This window comes from Haliotis cracherodii, unplaced genomic scaffold (assembly GCF_022045235.1).
Source record: "Haliotis cracherodii isolate W230 unplaced genomic scaffold, xgHalCrac1.p SCAF_14, whole genome shotgun sequence".
Lineage (NCBI taxonomy): Eukaryota > Metazoa > Mollusca > Gastropoda > Lepetellida > Haliotidae > Haliotis > Haliotis cracherodii.
The window spans coordinates 18992207-19010093 of NW_027266269.1; the positions used below are offsets into that span (position 1 = coordinate 18992207).

Here is a 17887-nt window from a genome sequence, read left to right on the forward strand (position 1 = left end):
ATCAATGACATGAAGGTCAACTCTCTCTCTCCCCTCACTCTCTATCTGTCTCTCTCTCTTTCTCTCACGCTCTCTCTCACTCTCTTTCTCTCTCTCTATCATTCTTTCTTTCTCTCTCTCTCCCTCACTCTTTCTCTCTCACTCTCTGGGTTGAATAGGTCTTCAGTAAGCCATTCTTGTCGAGCAAGGCGGCTAACGGGTTCGGGTGGTCAGGCTCGCTGACTCGGTCGGTGTATGTCATCGTATCCCAGTTGCGTGGATCGATGCTCGTGATGTCAATCACTGGATTGTCTGGTCCAGATTCGATTATTTACAGACCCCCGTCATCTATATAGCTGGAATATTGCTGAGTGCGGCGTTAACCAAATCACGCAGCCAAGATATCCAACGGGACTTGACCAGAGAAGTGTGAATTGGAGGCGTATTCATAAAGAAGAATTAAGAAGAGGAAACAATGGTTTATAAATAATGCGTCACATATCGTTCGATATGGTACATCATCATTCAAAATAAAATTGAATCAAAATACAAGATCCGGCACACTTCCACACAATCAAGGCTCCGCAAACTCACACACAACTAAGTTACTAAGTATAAGGCGTCTGGACATTGCTTGGCAGCGAGGCGTTTACAGTCATTATATATCATTAAGCAGACAAATTGGTCAGCTGGCGAGCCCTATAGGAAACCCCAAGAGAATAGAAACAACTTCCTTTAAGGAAACATGTCTTAGAACAGATTAGGTTTGTTTGGTCCGGATTCAGTTATGTGAGGGGGGTGTTTGTTGAAATTGTTTTGACGCCTCACACAGCAATTTTCCAGCGGCCTGTATAAATAATCGAGTGTAAACCAGACAATCCAGTGACTGATAGTGTGAGCAACGATCCACGCCGTCGGTGTGCGATGGCGCGCCAACATCCAAGTCACCAAGCCTTACTACCTGATTCATTCGGTCGCGACGAGCATATAAAATAGGTCGGTAACTATTCCTGCCCGATTATGAAACAGCCGCTGTTATAGAAATGGAGTATTGCAGAGTGCGGCGTTAAACAAAAGAACACAACAACACATTCCACAATCATTAAACAGACAAACTGGTCAGTTTAGGAAACAAATCAGTATCAAGGACAGACATTTGGTTTTTAAAATGTGCCTTAAAATAGAAAATAAAACAACAACGGGTAATTCTATCCAATACTGTTACTGTCACGGGTAATTTACACATTCTTCCCCAGGTGAGTGGCTGAAGCGCTGGCCCGCCATGCCGAGGCCCGGGTTGGATTCCCCGCAATGTGTGAAGCCATGCAGTTTGTGGTGTCTCCCTCTGTGATATTGCTGGACCTTTGCTAAAGGCGGCGTTAAAGCAGGTCGTCGCTATTCTACACACTTTTCCTCAAGTTACTGTTTAAACATACACCACATCATATGGTCTCTGAGCAAACATATAGCTGACAGTGGTAATACCGTGTTACGGTAGAGCGCCCTGCTTCAATCTGTATAACGTTAAAAACAACACCATGAATACCACAATGTTTCAGCTCCACAGAACAAACAAATAGCATCGGGAACAAACACCACCTGACCAGGTTAAGCTGAGGGGAGAGGGGCTGATACTGTTTGATAGATATGAAGCATAGCCTCAGCCCTGTGTGTTGACAGGAAGATCAAACAGACCGTGTGGTATTCATTGTCCCGCCGGATTCCCGGATGTAGTGGACACTGTATGGGAGGTGTTGGCACAGACATCACAGGTTATTGTCCCGAACTAGGTCGCTTCAGTGCGAGACTTTGCTCAAGCTCATCTTGGAAAAAAAATGCTTGGGTGGGGTGACAGGCTGTGTTAAATATAGCCTCATAAACATTAGGCCGTAGGGAAGTGATTAGTTGCTTGTGCACATGTGTTGATTCTTTGTTGGTTAACGCCGCACTCAGCGATATTCCAGATATTTTTATTTGTAAATAAACGAGTCTGGACCAGACAATCCAGTGATTGACATCATAAGCATCGATCTACACATATGGGATACGATGACATATACATCAACCAAGTCATCGAGCCTGACCACCCGATCCCGTTAACTCTTACGGGTATTGTTAGTGTGAGTCATGGGTGTGTGTTGTAGGGTAAGGGGTGGTTTGTATCGGGGGCCTGAGAGTTTGGGACTTGGGGTCGGGACTTGCCTCCATGGACCTAGTTTGAAAAATTGGAGAATAGGATGGGGATCGAAATGGACTTGGGATCTGGTAAACTTTGGGATTTGAGGATGCGCATTGGAGATTGGGGAGTGGACTTGGGATCTGGTAAACTTTGGGATGTGGGAATGGACTGGAGATTGGGGAGTGGACTTGGGATTTGGAAATGGACGTGGACTTCTCTGTTCAAACAAACTTTGGCCCCTTGTTTAACGTGTATTCATGGATATTCTATGGGCTTGTGAAACCTCTATATACTGTTATTTGATGTACGTGCAAAATAAATTGAGATATGTATGTGTTCTGCATGTTACAATTCGAGAAGGAAAGATCCGCTCGTCCGTTCATCCACACAGCCAACACGAGATACTCAGATTTGAACCAGTTAAACACTTATATTTTAGTTTATCATTCCTCAAACCTTAAGCGATTAAGCACGTGCTTTTTATATATACGTATTGCTACAACACCATATATGTACAAATAGCATTAAAGACATGGTGGCGGCTTTTCCAGGTCAAAGTTCCGTGTCCCGCAAGCCAGGTGCCGTTATCACTACCTGACGTTTTTGTTTTGATTTTTTTTACGAGGTGCCGGTTTAGCCACAACAGATTTGATTATCCATCACTGGTAGGGATTCAGGATTAGACTAGAAACAGGTCCCCAGGAACCAATGCTGGTCGTAAGAGGCGACTTGATGGATTTGGTGGTCAGGCTGGAGACTTGGTTGACACAGCGTACCTGTCATTTTACTCCGGATGCAGAGGCATGGCTTGGAGCTCATAATATCAACCACATAAATGTCAGGCCCAGAGTCGATTATTTATAGTCCATCGTCCCATAGTCTGGCGTCAAGCAAAATAAAAAGAAAAGGAAAAAGAAAGAAAACAAATGAATAGACCATATGTGTTGAAATCAGTTTAATTGGAATGACTGGCGCCTTTGTATAACCTAATTAAAATTGTAGTACCCCTGCCCATATATGTCCTACAATTTTAATCGCAGTGTCTTGGATGGCCTCCGCTTACCTTGACTTCGTCGATTAGTTTAGTATCAGACATTATCATCCCAAACTGGCTCCCACAGGAGATATCGCTTGGATTATTATTCAAAAGACACGAGGGTGAGATTCTTTATTTATCATTATTCGATATTTGATTGGTTTACATAATCACTGCCTTTGCGTGAAACAAATGATTACCGCTGTTGAAAATTGTAATGCTTTCGGAATTCAGAAAAGTGATTAGTTTAATGGTTAAACAGAAATATTTGAGAATCAGAGTCGATTTCAGTGTTTTAACAATAACAATTCAAAAAGACATTTAACTGAAAAATTGGACACGACTGCGTCAATATCAACTGACATATATATATTAACTTCTTTTGACTTTAAAAACAATAACATCTATCGTGTGGACAGAAACAAATATATTTAATGTGTTGGCCTACTATGTAGACTATTTGCCCAACTGGCCCGCATTCACGTGTTGTTTTGGATGATGTCACCACTTAAACCCGTTTATCCAGAATTACTACTGCAACATTGCCACGCTGGTTTATTGAGGCCCACGCACCTGCTTTGGTTTTCACAGTTTCGCACAAACTAAAGTCAGTGTTTATATCTAATATCAACTTTGACAAAGTATAAATAGTATTTTCTGTATGCTGTGTAGTTTATAGCTTTAGGGACACTATTAGTAAGGAGAAGTCAAAATACGCGTTCAATACGAAACCAAACTAAAAAAGCTGTTCTATTTATAGTTGTGACAGGTGAGTATCCGACTTCCGTGCTTGTTTCTCCTAAAAGTCAAATAAATGTGCCATCTTTTACATCGCCAGTGTATGCTACTAAGTCTGATGTCATCACCGTAATTCATCATCAGCAGTAGGTGACAAATACGTGCTTTTTATCCTCGATCGCATTCAAATCCCTGCCACAAGCAAAGCTCAACCGGAGTCCCAGATTTCGCGAGTCCCAATGTCGTACTCGATTTTCCCACGACTTGTCGACCGACAACAATAACAACGATAGCCCCCACGTCATTTTTATGTAAATCTTATGCATTTGTTTTGTATTATACAGACTGACAAGTTCGTTCTTTTTCAGAATGATTCACAGACTGCAAACGTGGACTTGATTTTCAAGAAACACATTTTTGGACGTTTTGATTGAGACAGTATTTCCTGATTTCATGTGCCTATATAACCGAAGCTTACATCAAGTATGGCGAGCGCAATGAACTCTTCAGCTCAGGATGAGCATTATGATTACATTTGGAAAGGTAATTGATTAAGTTTTTGAAGTGATACAATATATTAGTATGTAGTCAACCTGGACTTTTGAAATAGTTCAGTATAACCATGACAACAGTTACTAAGCATGGTATATTATATGTGTTCTTAGTGTTCTTTACCAATGATTATGACCATCTATCTTTGTACAAATGTTATCCGTTGGAAAGTTCTCATACAAATAGGTGGTCACTTAGATATGATATCACTGGCCTACTATCATGACTATTGACAGGCAATTGTAAATGTTATTTAAGAATTGACTTCAGTATTTTTTGTGCATATCAGTTTTTACTTTTGTAATTTCATGTATAAAACATATTGAAGTCAATATATAACTACGTAAAAAGTAATAACTTGCAGTTCTGTTATTATGTGCTGTGGTTCTGTTGCTATGTGTTGCAGTTCTGTTGCCATGTGTTGCAGTTCTGTTGCTATGTGTTGCAGTTCTGTTGCTATGTGTTGCAGTTCTGTTGCTATGTGTTGCAGTTCTGTTGCTATGTGTTGCAGTTCTGTTGCTATGTGTTGCAGCGGTTCTGTTGCTATGTGTTGCAGCGGTTCTGTTGCTATGTGTTGCAGCGGTTCTGTTGTTATTTGCTGCAGTTCCGTTGCTATGTGTTGCAGTTCTGTTGCCATGTGTTGCAGTTGTTCTGTTGCTATGTCCTGTGGTTGTGTTGCAGCAGTACTGTTGCCATTAGCTGCAGTTCTGTTGCTATGTGTTGCAGTTCTGTTGCCATGGGTTGCAGTTGTTCTGCAGTTCTGTTGCAGATGCTCTGTTGCAGTTGTTCTGTTGTCATGTGCTGCGGTTCTGTTGCAGCAGTTCTGTTGCCATGTGCTGCAGTTCTGTTGCTATGTGTTGCAGCTGTTCTGTTGCCATGTGCTGCAGTTCTGTTGCTATGAGTTGCAGTTGTTCTGTTGCCATGTGTTGCAGTTGTTCTGTTGTCATGTGCTGCAGTTCTGTTGTCATGTGTTGCAGTTGTTCTGTTGTCATGTGTTGCAGTTCTTCTGTTGCCATTTGCTGCAGTTCTGTTGCCATATGTTGCAGTTGTTCTGTTGCTATGTGCTGCAAGGGGTGGTCGGGTAGCCTAGTGGTAAAAGCGTTCGCCAAAGACCCGGGTTTCGATTCCCGACATGGGTACAATGCGTGAAGCCCATTTGTGATGATATTGCTGGAATATTGCTAAAATTGGCGTAAAACCATCCTCACACACTTGCTATGTGCTGCAGTTCTGTTGCAGTTGTTCTGTTGCCATGTGTTGCAGTTGTTTGCAGTTCTGTTGCCATGGGTTGCAGTTGTTCTGTAGTTCTGTTGCCATGTGCTGCGGTTCTGTTACAGCAGTTCTGTTTCCATGTGCTGCAGTTCAGTTGCAATGTGTTACAGTTGTTCTGTTGCTATGTGCTGCAGTTCTGTTGCCATGTGCTGCAGTTCTGTTGCCATGTGCTGCAGCTGTTCTGTTGCCATGTGCTGCAGCTGTTCTGTTGCCATGAGTTGCAGTTCTGTTGCTATGTGTTGCAGTTGTTTTGTTGCCATGTGCTGCAGTTCTGTTGCCATATGTTGCAGTTCTGTTGCTATGTGCTGCAGTTCTGTTGCCATGTGTTGCAGTCGCTCTGTTGCCATGTGTTGCAGTTGTTCTGTTGCTATGTGTTGCAGTTGTTCTGTTGCTATGTGTTGCAGTTGTTCTGTTGCTATGTGCTGTAAGGGGCGGTCGGGTAGCCTAGTGGTAAAAGCGTTCGCCAAAGACCTGGGTTCCATTCCCGACATGGGTACAATATGTGAAGCCCATTTGTGGTGTCCCCCGTCGTGATATTGCTGGAATATTGCTGAAATCCTCACACACTCGCTATGTGCTTCAGTTCTGTTGTAGTTGTTCTGTTGCCATGTGTTGCAGCGGTTCTGTTGCTATTTGCTGCAGTTTTGTTGCTCTGTGTTGCAGTTCTGTTGCCATGTGTTGCAGTTGTTTGCAGTTCTGTTGCCATGGGTTGCAGTTGTTTGCAGTTCTGTTGCCATGGGTTGCAGTTGTTCTGTAGCTCTGTGCAGTTTTTCTGTTGCCATGTGCTGCGGTTCTGTTACAGCAGTTGTTCTGTAGCTCTGTGCAGTTTTTCTGTTGCCATGTGCTGCGGTTCTGTTACAGCAGTTCTTTGCCATGTGCTGCAGTTGTGTTGTCATGTGCAGCAGTTGTGTTGTCATGTGCAGCAGTTGTGTTGTCATGTGCTGCAGTACTGTTGCCATGTGTTGCAGTTGCTCAGTTGCTATGTGCTGCAGTTCTGTTGCTATGTCTTGCAGCAGATCTGTTGTCACGTGCTGCATTTCTGTTTCCATGTGTTGCAGTTCTGTTGCCATGTGTTGCAGTTGTTGTATTGTCATGTTTTGCAGTTGTCCTGGTGCCATGGTTACAGTTGTTCTGTTGTAGCTTTGTTGCAGTTGTTCTGTTGTCATGTTTTGCAGTTGTTCTGGTGGGAGACAGTGGAGTGGGGAAGACGAACCTACTGTCCCGTTTCACGAGGAACGAGTTCAACGCGGAGAGCAAGAGTACAATAGGAGTGGAGTTTGCCACGCGGTACGTACATCACTGGGGACAAGACAATGCTGCAATATAAATAGTTTTTACACCCAAGAAATAACTGTTTGCTGGACGTGCTTGATGATGTCATGAAAAAAAAAGTCTCATTAAAATCAGATCTTAATTCTCGCTACTGCTAAGCAAAGATCTGAAGACATCCCATTGCAGGTCACAACAGAATGACCTTTCATCCGACCAATCAGAGCGTCGCTTACTAGATTGAGAAATTAACAGTTGGAATGTGTTTTATAATCATGCAACCTCAGAGGTCAACAGGGTGTATTCCGAACGACAGTTATGAACTTACGACTTACCGGTACTCTGTGGAAATCATCTTCTGTCTCTTGCTTCTATTGGATAAACAACTGAACAGAAGATACTTCACATAGACCATGGGAAGTACTGCCATACAGTCTGGGCCATCTATTAGAGCATTTCAGAATGTTCTTTTGGTCAGTTTCAAATTCTGATTTGACATCTGTGTATAGCCTGAGAAAGCTGCTTTCTGATTGGCTAATGTTGACTTCATGCTAGTCATTTCATTGGTATGGGATGTCCTCAGATCTTTGTTTTACAGTGAGAACTAAGACCTGATTTGTGTGAGATCGTGAAAAAAAATGTTTTAAGAATATTCACCTCCTTCTTTCAGCAGTGTTCAGAGTAAAGAGATCTTCTCTAACCAAATACCAAGAGACTACCATTCAAAAAGTCTTCACAAATCAGTGAAAACATTTGCAAAATCTCAAAGCATTCTACCCAGAAATCTGAGGCAGAACAAGCCGTAGTAGACTTTAGGGCAGGCTTGGACCTCTAAAAGGTTTACTTGTGCCAAACTGATAGCAACATTTTAGTGCAATTTTTAGTTTTGCACACGATTTAATAAGCGTGATTAGACTTTAGGGCAGGCTTGGACCTCTAAAAGGTTTACTTGTGCCAAACTCATAGCAACATTTTAGTGCAATTTTTAGTTTTGCACACGATTTAATATAAGCGTGATAAGTCAAAAAAGACATAATTGACTTAACAAATAATTGAGATGTTTGTGGTCTTCAGTGTGGAAAGATCTGCTGTAGGTAGCTTACCTTAGCATGTTTCTAAACAGTGTTAAATGTTACATTGACTTCATTATTATTATCATAACCATGATAATGTTTTAAAACAATGTATACAATGGCACATACAAGTAAGCAAAAATGATCTCAAGTATTCACCTGAAAAAATCTTGGGGAACATATGGTACAAGTCAAAATAGCAAATTGCATCAGACATCATTTTTGTCACTATTTGGAAATGTCCTCAGTATGTCTACCATCATCTTCCCGAGGCAAGGGAGTTAACTCAATAACTGACTACAAAAGTCCAGTTTCCACCCTTGCTGGACTATGCTGGTATTATGGAGTTACATTTTGGCTGGACTAACAAGTCTATGCATAGTCCAATCAAAATCTCGCACCGAAATTGAAATCCGGTTCATAAACTGTTGTGGCGATTTCGGTTGATTGCAGGACTTGCAAAGCATGTTCACCACCAACTCATTGTCAGGAGATATTTTCCAAATCTTCTCATGTTTTTAATCAAGGTGCCCACATGATTTGATGCATTTCGTGATGTAAGACCTGTTTTATCACAATATAGATGTTGATTATCGATCAGATCGTCCTGACCGGGCGCAACCATTTTGTGTGAAGCAAACGCAAGTGATACGAGAGGTGGAATCTGATTGGTCCTTGGGACAGGCTTAGAAGGGACATAACTGGTAATAGCCACTGGTGGCGCTACGATCGAGCCCAGGAAATCCAGCCTAGTTCGGCAAGGGTGGAAACTGGACATTTAAAGTCAGTTAACTCTCTTGCCTCGGGAAGATGGTCTACCATATAACTGAGTCAGATTTAGAAATGTCCTCCACATGACTACATGTCACATATTTCGAAAGCTTGACTAAGGCCTGGATGTTGTAACCCTGATCAAACAGCAGGAACCAATGAGCCGTGACACAAGGTGATTTACTGCTGGACTCTTAACTGAGTACAGTGTGTCGTGTCTGGTTACACAAGGTGATTTACCGCTGGACTCTCAACTGAGTACAGTGTGTCGTGTCTGGTTACACAAGGTGATTTACCACTGGACGCTCAACTGAGTACAGTGTGTTGTGTCTGGTTACACAAGGTGATTTACCGCTGGACTCTCAACTGAGTACAGTGTGTCGTGTCTGGCTACACAAGGGGATCAGGCAGTCACAACAGCTGCCAACCATGTGTGTCGGAGCCTTGTTCCTGCCAACCTTTAGACTAATCTTTTAATTGAAGGCATAACAATGCTTATCCATGTGTTGTGAAAATGTATAGTACAGTGACACCAGAGGTGGTGCATACATAACACTGCTTGTTCCTGAACACTCAATGCCATTAGAAAGTGGTCAAATGTAACAAATCTTAAATTTGGGATTACACTTTCTCAATAAACTACACATTCTTGTACTTTTTTGGATTGAGTCCCATGTGGAATTCGAACCCACACTGCCAGAGTGAGGCATCTTATCGCCAGCACACAAAGTCAGCGATGCAACCCACTCTGTCGCCCAGTCTTCCACCAAAATGAAAGTCTGGCAACTGGTAGTCTAGATCATGTACTTTGTGTACCCCTCTGACATGTGTTAATTGGCAACGGTCCCTTGGCCAAGAGCTATGAACACACAATGCCATTTAGAAAGTGGCCAAATGTTAAATTTGGGATAACACTTTCTTAATTAAGTACAGATTCTAGTACTTCTGTGATGGGTGCACATGGAGTTCATGCTGTGTGTGTATTCTGTGTCATGCAGCAGAAGAATCCATTTTCATAGAGCAGGGGAGCATGGTAGTTTGTGATCGACCTGCACATTTGCTGTGTATACACACTAATCATTACAGTTGTATATATAGCTACAGATTCATTTTGAACAATAAATACAATTTCGGGCCAGTCCTTTTATTAGTAGTTACATATAATATATTGGCATACAATTTTATTTACTCATTCAAATAACATGATTAGAGTGTTTTACCAAAATTGGTCAGTGGTCTAAAGGACCAGCACAAGAATAATCTTCTGGTCCTGTTGGATCTGTGCTAGACACAAAAGGATTTGGGCAATTAGAATGAGAAACCAGTCAAGACAGTAACCAGTGCACCATACAGGGTTGTGTAGGGTGCTGGTTTTGCTTTAAGTTTAACGTTGATCTGTCGCTGATTTCTAAAGTCGTACAAACTTTGATTACATTGTTTATCCACAAAATAACACTAGACCAATGACCCAGCATTTATGTAATTATACTGGTCCTTCATATCGGACCAGCAGACCAGCGGACCAGTGTAAGTGTCAAACTCTGATTAAAACAACAGACAACTTGTTACAGCGTTAGAAATTGGCACTAGTCCAATTGTCATTGCCAAACTGCCCAATAGTTAAGGTATCCTAAGGACCAGTAGAAATTTGCCATTTTTAAGGGTTTTGCTACATGTTATCATGATAAGGACTAGTAGACTAAAAGTGTTAGTTTCTACCACTGCTTGTTAAGAAGGTGATGTCTTTTAGTTGTCGTCTCCATGTCGCAGGAATACAACTCGATAAGTAATTTACTTGCAATTAGGATTGTTAATTATCTTCTGTATCAGTACTCACAATAGCTAACATGGTCAAGTCCACGTCTGGTTAGTCTGTGGGTTTTGGATTAATATACCTACTTTGAGATTGTTGACCACATTCAGAAGTTTAGTATTTGGAATTATTTCCCTTCAGTTATAAATTTACTGGTTCACTGGACAGACAGCACTTAAAAGTACTGGTACATGCTATATTGGACTGATAGGGTTTGATTCACCAGTACATGGTATATTATACTGGTAGACTACTGGCAATTACTAGGGTAATTACCCACTGCAAAATTGTTTTCCTAATACGTGATCAAAATACATTGCCTCCTTGTACTAACCACGAAACTACGCGCTAAATAAATATCGTGCATATTATACGCATCATTCTGATACAGACACATTTATTGTAACAAGACGGATGTTCCGATTGAACATTTTCGTCAGGCATCGGTTACCTCCCTTTATCGGCTGGTCGACCAGTCACTTGTACGCGAGACGGTTCGCGCAGTTTCGAAGAAAGTAAACATGTTTCAACGCGATGGAAAATGGGTGTGTGTTGGTGTGAGTGAAATAATTTATATATTTTGTAACTCTACGATGAATAAGCTTTTAGAAAATACTACGTGTTAGTTTCTGAAAAATATGTACATAGGAGAAAATCGCTGTCAAAAACAGAACATTTTGTTCTATTTTTGCACATTTTTCTCCCAATTTGACCGTTTATTATTTTTCTTATGACATTTTTGTCATGTCATTCGATAACTAGTAGAATGATCAATAACTGTACTTAATTTTGTTTTATTATTTTCACAAATAACGCTTGTAGAGACATTTTTGTGCAACATGCAGAAATCCATGGTCCACTGACAGGCCGTCACGCATACGGCCTGTCTTGTAAACTTGTAAACGGAAACACTGATGTTATGAGCATATGTGTCAATAAAAACGATAACATAAAACAGATATATCTCCTCAAATGGATAGCCAGATTGTGGATAAACTACTCTGGTGATGATATTGTCAGTGTTTGATTGAGTTGTTTGTGATTTAGGAATGTGACCATCAAAGGGAAGACCATCCGTGCCCAAATCTGGGACACTGCCGGACAGGAGCGATATAGAGCCATCACGAGTGTGTGAGTATATGTCGTATACACTATGTATACACTATGACTACACAGTATTACTGGTAAACAGGGTTAATGCAATACAGGAGCGATATAGAGCCATCACGAGTGTGTGAGTATATGTCGTATGCACTATGACAGCACAGTATTACTGGATACGCTTTTTAATCAAAACATATTGCAATATTATTTCTGTCTAGTGTTTATAATAATTTAAGAAAATATTTGAGTTTCGTTTTTACTTATATCATTAAACCTAAAGGCGTTTCAGGCGCTGCGATTCGCTGTACAGAGTTACGTCCCTTGGGCACGCCAGAAACCTATGATTGTGGGTTTGAATCCCGGTTCGCCCCAATTATGTTTCTAGGTTTGTCAGCACCATACCTGTGCTCGTGGGTTTCACCGAAGTGGTAAACGTCTAAGACCCTGCATCACTTCGGGCTTTCCTCCCACATTAAGCTGACAAGCCGTGATATAACTGGAATACTGTTTAAAGCGGCGTTAAACCTAACTCACTCACTCACTATGCTGGTGCAGGTACTACCGGGGAGCCGTTGGGGCGCTGGTCCTGTATGACATCACGAAGCCCCAGTCCTTCCAGAATCTGGACAAGTGGCTGCAGGAGTTGAAGGATCACGCCGACCCCACGGCCTGCATCATGCTGGTCGGCAACAAGACGGACCTCCGACACCTGCGAGCTGTCACCATGGAGGAAGGCAGGACAGTGGCAGGTAGATAATCTTCTGTTGTGTCCAGGGTTGGTGGGATAACCTTGTGGTTAAAGTGTTTGCTTGTCACCCTGAAGACCCGGGTTCGATCTCCACGTGGGTACAATGTGTGAAGCCCATTTCTGGTGTCCTCCGCCTTGATATTGCTAAAAGCGGTGTAAAACCACTCACTTGCACTCTTTTGCGTCCAGAGTTGTCTCCCTTAGTTGGTTTGTGTGGCAATCTCCTTTCCAGCGAGTGACTCCTTACTCTCCCAGTAACATCCTTACCATCTATGTGGAAGTGGCCATTACAAGAATCTTTCATATTTGACCTCTAACTCCAAATGTAGTGATATTTTTATGTTCTTTGTATGTCTTTAAGAATGCCATCATAGTGAATTTTGAAAAGGTTGATTTACTATTTCCCAGATGAATTTACATTTTGTTTGGTTGATCAGCATGATCAGTCTGGTTTGAGATTACCATTATTCTTTACATTCTTACTCTACCAATTACATGAAAGTTGAAATGAAATAGAAGTTCAAATCAACAAACTAAGGTTAGGTTTAGGATAGGCAGGGTACAGATAGAGTTGTGTCCCTTAGCCATGTCAGGTGGGAGTTGTGTCCCTTGGTCTGGATTGAGCACGGAACAGATAGAGTTGTGTCCCTTAGTCTAGGCTACAGACAGGAGGCTCCAGCTATGTGACACTGGTTTGTAAATGATCAAGTCTGGACCAGACAATCCAGTGATTGACATGAAGAGCATCGATCCATGCAATTGGGATATGATGACATGCATCAACCATGTCATCTTCACCACACGATCCTGTCAGGTGCCTCTGACGACAAGCATAGTCGCCTGTTACAGCAAGCATGGGTTGCTGAAGACCAATTCTACCCCGGATCTTCACGGGTCAGCTCAGAGTTTGACAGGATGGAGTTTGATTCATCTGTCAAATTACCAACTACAGCCATGACTGTAGGAAACAATTGTGTGAATGCTTCCAACATATCTTTCTAATTATACTAATCGCAAATTAGACAATAATTTATTCAGATGAGAAAGTGCCAATTCCATCAGAAAATATTTTTATACAACTGATTTATGATTTTGTTGGTGCTTTGTTTTTCAGAAAAGAATGGTTATTCTTTCATAGAAACTTCTGCGCTAGATTCTACCAATGTAGGAGAGGCATTTAATAATCTTATTGTTGGTAAGTTGTCTAGGTTACAAGAAATGTTACCATAGTAACAAGACATATTACTATGGTAACTAATTACAATGTTTACAATGGTAGATCAGGGATTTATCTAGATCTGTTCAGAGGCTGATATTTGGCCCCAAGTTCCAATTTGAATGAAAAATGTCCCAAATCCAAAGAAATTTACGAAATTAAGAACATGAAAAAAATCCAGTTTTGCATAATGCCTCTATTTTCACAATTTGGCTGCCAAAAGAACTTAGTATGGAATCCTAGATAAATCTCAGTAGATAAACTGTTGACAGTTTACATGGATTTGTAAAGTACTTACATTCGTGATGTGAAAAGATGGCTGTTATCCATGGATGTGTTTTTGTACGCATGTTAATTGAAGGTAATTGGGTTTGAATATTTTGGGGGGTATTTTATACAAATTTACTACTCCGGATGAGTGGTCAAAACATTCAGACAAGCATATATGAAATCTGTATCTCAAAAACGAACATAATCAGGGAGTTCCAAATGCAAACACAAAACTACACTATTTTAAGGTTGATATTTTAATAGACAAACAAACAAACAAACAAACAAACAAACAAACAAACAACACTCCATGCATGAACGTCCATCAGACAATGCTCACACATGTTGTCAGCTGAGAAAAATGGCTGTAATATGTGTCCCGTCTTTTTGAGCACCATGGCATCTTGACATGAAAGAGTTTTCTGTCGAGAGCATATTAATGTTCTGTGGCTGAAGTGAAGCCGAATTCTTATAGAAAGCTGACATCTAATTGGCTCAAAAACCCTCGTATCCTTCATTTGATTGGAGGTCAAAGTCCAGTCAAGGTACATCTGACGTGACTTGTGGAGGGGTCATTGGATCTTGATGCAGACAGGTATCATTTCAGAGAATAAGATCTGATTTTAACAAAATTGATTTGCACCTATCAGCTTTGTTATAAAATGCTAAGTCACAATTTTCAATTTCCAGATATTTTCAAGATGCAAGTGGAAGAGCTTGCCAACGCTGGTAACTCGACGGCCAACTCCCCCAAGCCTGATAATCAGAGGTTAAACGCAACAGATGATGAACAGCAACAGCAGGCTTGCGGATGCTAGCTTCTCTCTCTTCCACAAGCAGGGACTTGTCTCAGACCATACAGGGTTGTCTCCCCCTACATGCTTCATTCGTCACCAGGGGGAGTATTGGCTGACTTGGAGCTTGGATTCAAGACACACAACTTTGAGAACTTTCACATGTCTTGTCTTAAGGTTAACCTGGCTTCCATGTTCAAATTGCAATGTTGATGTCTTGGACAGACTCGATCAGTGTCAGGGAATGGTCTTCTTTTGGATGGGATGGGAGGGTTCACAAAAATGGGGAGAGAGATGGCGAGGCCCACCAAGCTTATGGTAAGCTTCTGGGACAAACACAGGAAATACACATTTGAGCATCACTATATAATGGATTTTTACTTTTAGAAAATTGAAACATTCGTATTAGTATTATCCAATTTAACATTGAGCATGTTATTACTTTTCTATAAAGTTTTATAAAAAGGGTTGTGAAAACAAAAGGATAAACAGCTGATGAAAACAGCAAAAACATTACATAAATTAAAACCATTACATACATTTTATACGGTTTGTCTCCAACACTGAAAACACAGCCAGCTTATCGAAGCTTTTAAGTTCGGTATTGGGTATCATTTGACAAATAATTACCTCTGTTGGAAATTGTAGATAGAATAAACCCATCTTATGATTGGCTGTTCCTTAAAATTTCTGAAAAGTTGAAGTGACCTTCAAGTCCAATATGCCATTTCTCATGGTTATGTTCTCGACGATGAATATTGACCTTGTGACAATGTCATGTGTATGTTCAACTCAAGATGGCCACTTGTATGAGTCTGATTTGCACGTCTGATGGATGATTTCTGCATGGCCGATGTACAATTTCTTATGGTTAAGTCCTTGACCTTCATTCGACCTTGAGAAGTCAAGGTCATGTGTACATGAAGTTGGCCTCCTGTGTGAGTCTGATTTGCACAACCGATGTACAATTTGTTAAATTCTCGACCTTGAGTCAAGGTCATGTGTATGTGAAGCTCGAAGATGGCCGTCTGTATGAGTCTGACTGACAACAGTCCTTGCATCCTATTCCTTCCAGTCTGTGGGCTATATTTCTTTGTTATATCCCTCACTTTCATATTACACAGAACAGGGGGCGTGTGTTGTGTACATTTCATCTTTTATTGTATTGTTGCAAATTGTGGCGTTATGATTTAGGACAAAACTTTTGTTTTTGTGTTTCACCTTTCTTAAGAATAGTTAATTATAAAAAAATAATCACTTCTTTATATCGAGGAAGGTGCAGAGGCAATAATGTGTTTTCGTGAAGGGGATGTAACTCTTTGTTTTCTTATCCCAATGTCTTTCTGAGAATCAGAAGCAATAACACGATAATTTGGGCGGCAGTTATCAGAGACAGGAAAATATACAAATTTCTCTCTTAGGCCACAACAAATTTATGATGTTCTTTTATCAGACTTTTGGTTGCTGTTGACTTTGCTTCATTTAAAAAATAGTTTTAACTACAATTAATAAAATTTATTTAGAAATAAAATTTCTCCTGGTTGATCTGTCAAAAATATTTTTATTCCCAAACTATATTTAACACTTATTATGGCTTAGGTTTTCAAACAGTTTGAATGAGAGTCTTGTTTAGGAATATACTTTTGAAGATTTGGAAACATGGCAATGATTATAAATTAAACAAAAATGACTTAAAATTTGTTTATTTTTTTAAGACTTTGCTGTGGCCTTATGGAGAGGTATGGGTAGTGTTATTCTGAGTAGGTGAAGGAATACCGAAAACTAGGAGAGTAATATTTAGATGCCCATTTCTTTTTTATGACATTTTTCAGACAAATCAGATTAGTTGTTCTGCTAAATTGTTTTCCTAAAATTACCTGACTTCAGGAAGAAAAAGAAATAACAATGAAAATCACTTTTTTAAGATGTGAAAACTCTGTGATGAAATTGATTACTGCAATGTGCCTATTACCTTGTTTTCTTGTGAATAGTATACACCTACCTTTTTGGGATTCATTTTTTCAGGGGGCGGTGGGGTAACCTAGTGGTTAAAGCATTCACTCATCACCCTAAAGTCCTGGGTTCAGTTCCCCACATGGTTTTAGAGTCCCCGCCGTTATATTGCTGGAATATTGCTAAAAGCAGCATAAAACCATACTCACTCACTGACTTAACTATTTTAGGTAAATACTACTGGGGAAAATTTGATATGGTGAAGTGTTGCTGCATCAGACAAACAGTCAAAATGTCAATAGAACTATCAAAATAAAAAGACCCAACTCTCTACAGTTACCAGGAGGGTGTGTCAAACAAATACTTACAGTGCCCTAATGAACAGTAATGTACTTGTTTAAAGTTGATTGATACTGGTTCAAATTTTAGGACATACAAAAGTTTTTTTCCACTTTTGAATTAAGCTATTTGCTGTTCTGAAAGCTGTTTGGGTTGAATGTTCATCCTGGAATATATTATAATGTTACAAGTATTTTATTTTGCTTTAAATCAGTTTGCTTTGGATTATGTTTGAGGTGGTTGTAGGTCGTCAAAGCATGAAGTAGTGTTTCATACCAGTTATCATGTCTCTTATGATATCAATGACCCCTCTTGATGCAGAGGTCTGACAATAGAAATATTTCATTTTCTTGACTTGATTAAAATAATATCTCTTAATGCCTAAAAATTAATTATCAGATTTTCATTTTTAACAAAGAAATGTGACAGGAGGCATGTATTTTTTTATATTTTATTTACCTGTCAATGGTTGTGCTTGAAACAGAGTTTGGACTAAGTATTGGGTGTATTTCACTTGTTAAAGAAAGAAGGCCACACAATGATTTTCTTTGTTCGTAGGTATTGTTTGTTGTTAACACAGCACTCAGCAATATTCCAGCTATATGACGCGGTCTGTAAATAATCGAGTCTGGACCAGACAATCCAGTCATTGACAACAAGAGCATCGATCCATGAGATTGGGATATGATGACATGCTTCAACTAAGTCAGCGAGCTTGACCACCCGATCCCGTAAGTCGTCTTGTGTGACAGCAGGGGTTGCTGAAGACCAATTCTAATCT

The 17887-nt window shown here is 40.3% G+C and overlaps 1 protein-coding gene across 2 annotated transcripts; it reads left to right on the plus strand.

The window, feature by feature from the left end:
• Positions 1–3941: 3941 nt before the first annotated feature.
• LOC139461057 (uncharacterized) lies at positions 3942–17674 on the plus strand. 2 transcript variants are annotated; one of them, XM_071242572.1, is made up of 7 exons: positions 3942–3963; positions 4301–4475; positions 6932–7043; positions 11730–11813; positions 12342–12535; positions 13649–13729; positions 14711–17674. In XM_071242572.1, the coding sequence occupies exons 2-7, from the start codon at positions 4418–4420 to the stop codon at positions 14836–14838; spliced, it is 657 nt and encodes a 218-aa protein (XP_071098673.1). In that variant the 5' UTR covers positions 3942–3963; positions 4301–4417; the 3' UTR covers positions 14839–17674. The 2 variants fall into 2 exon arrangements, with proteins under 2 accessions (XP_071098673.1, XP_071098672.1); XM_071242571.1 differs by lacking the exon at positions 3942–3963 and adding an exon at positions 3993–4078.
• Positions 17675–17887: the final 213 nt, after the last annotated feature.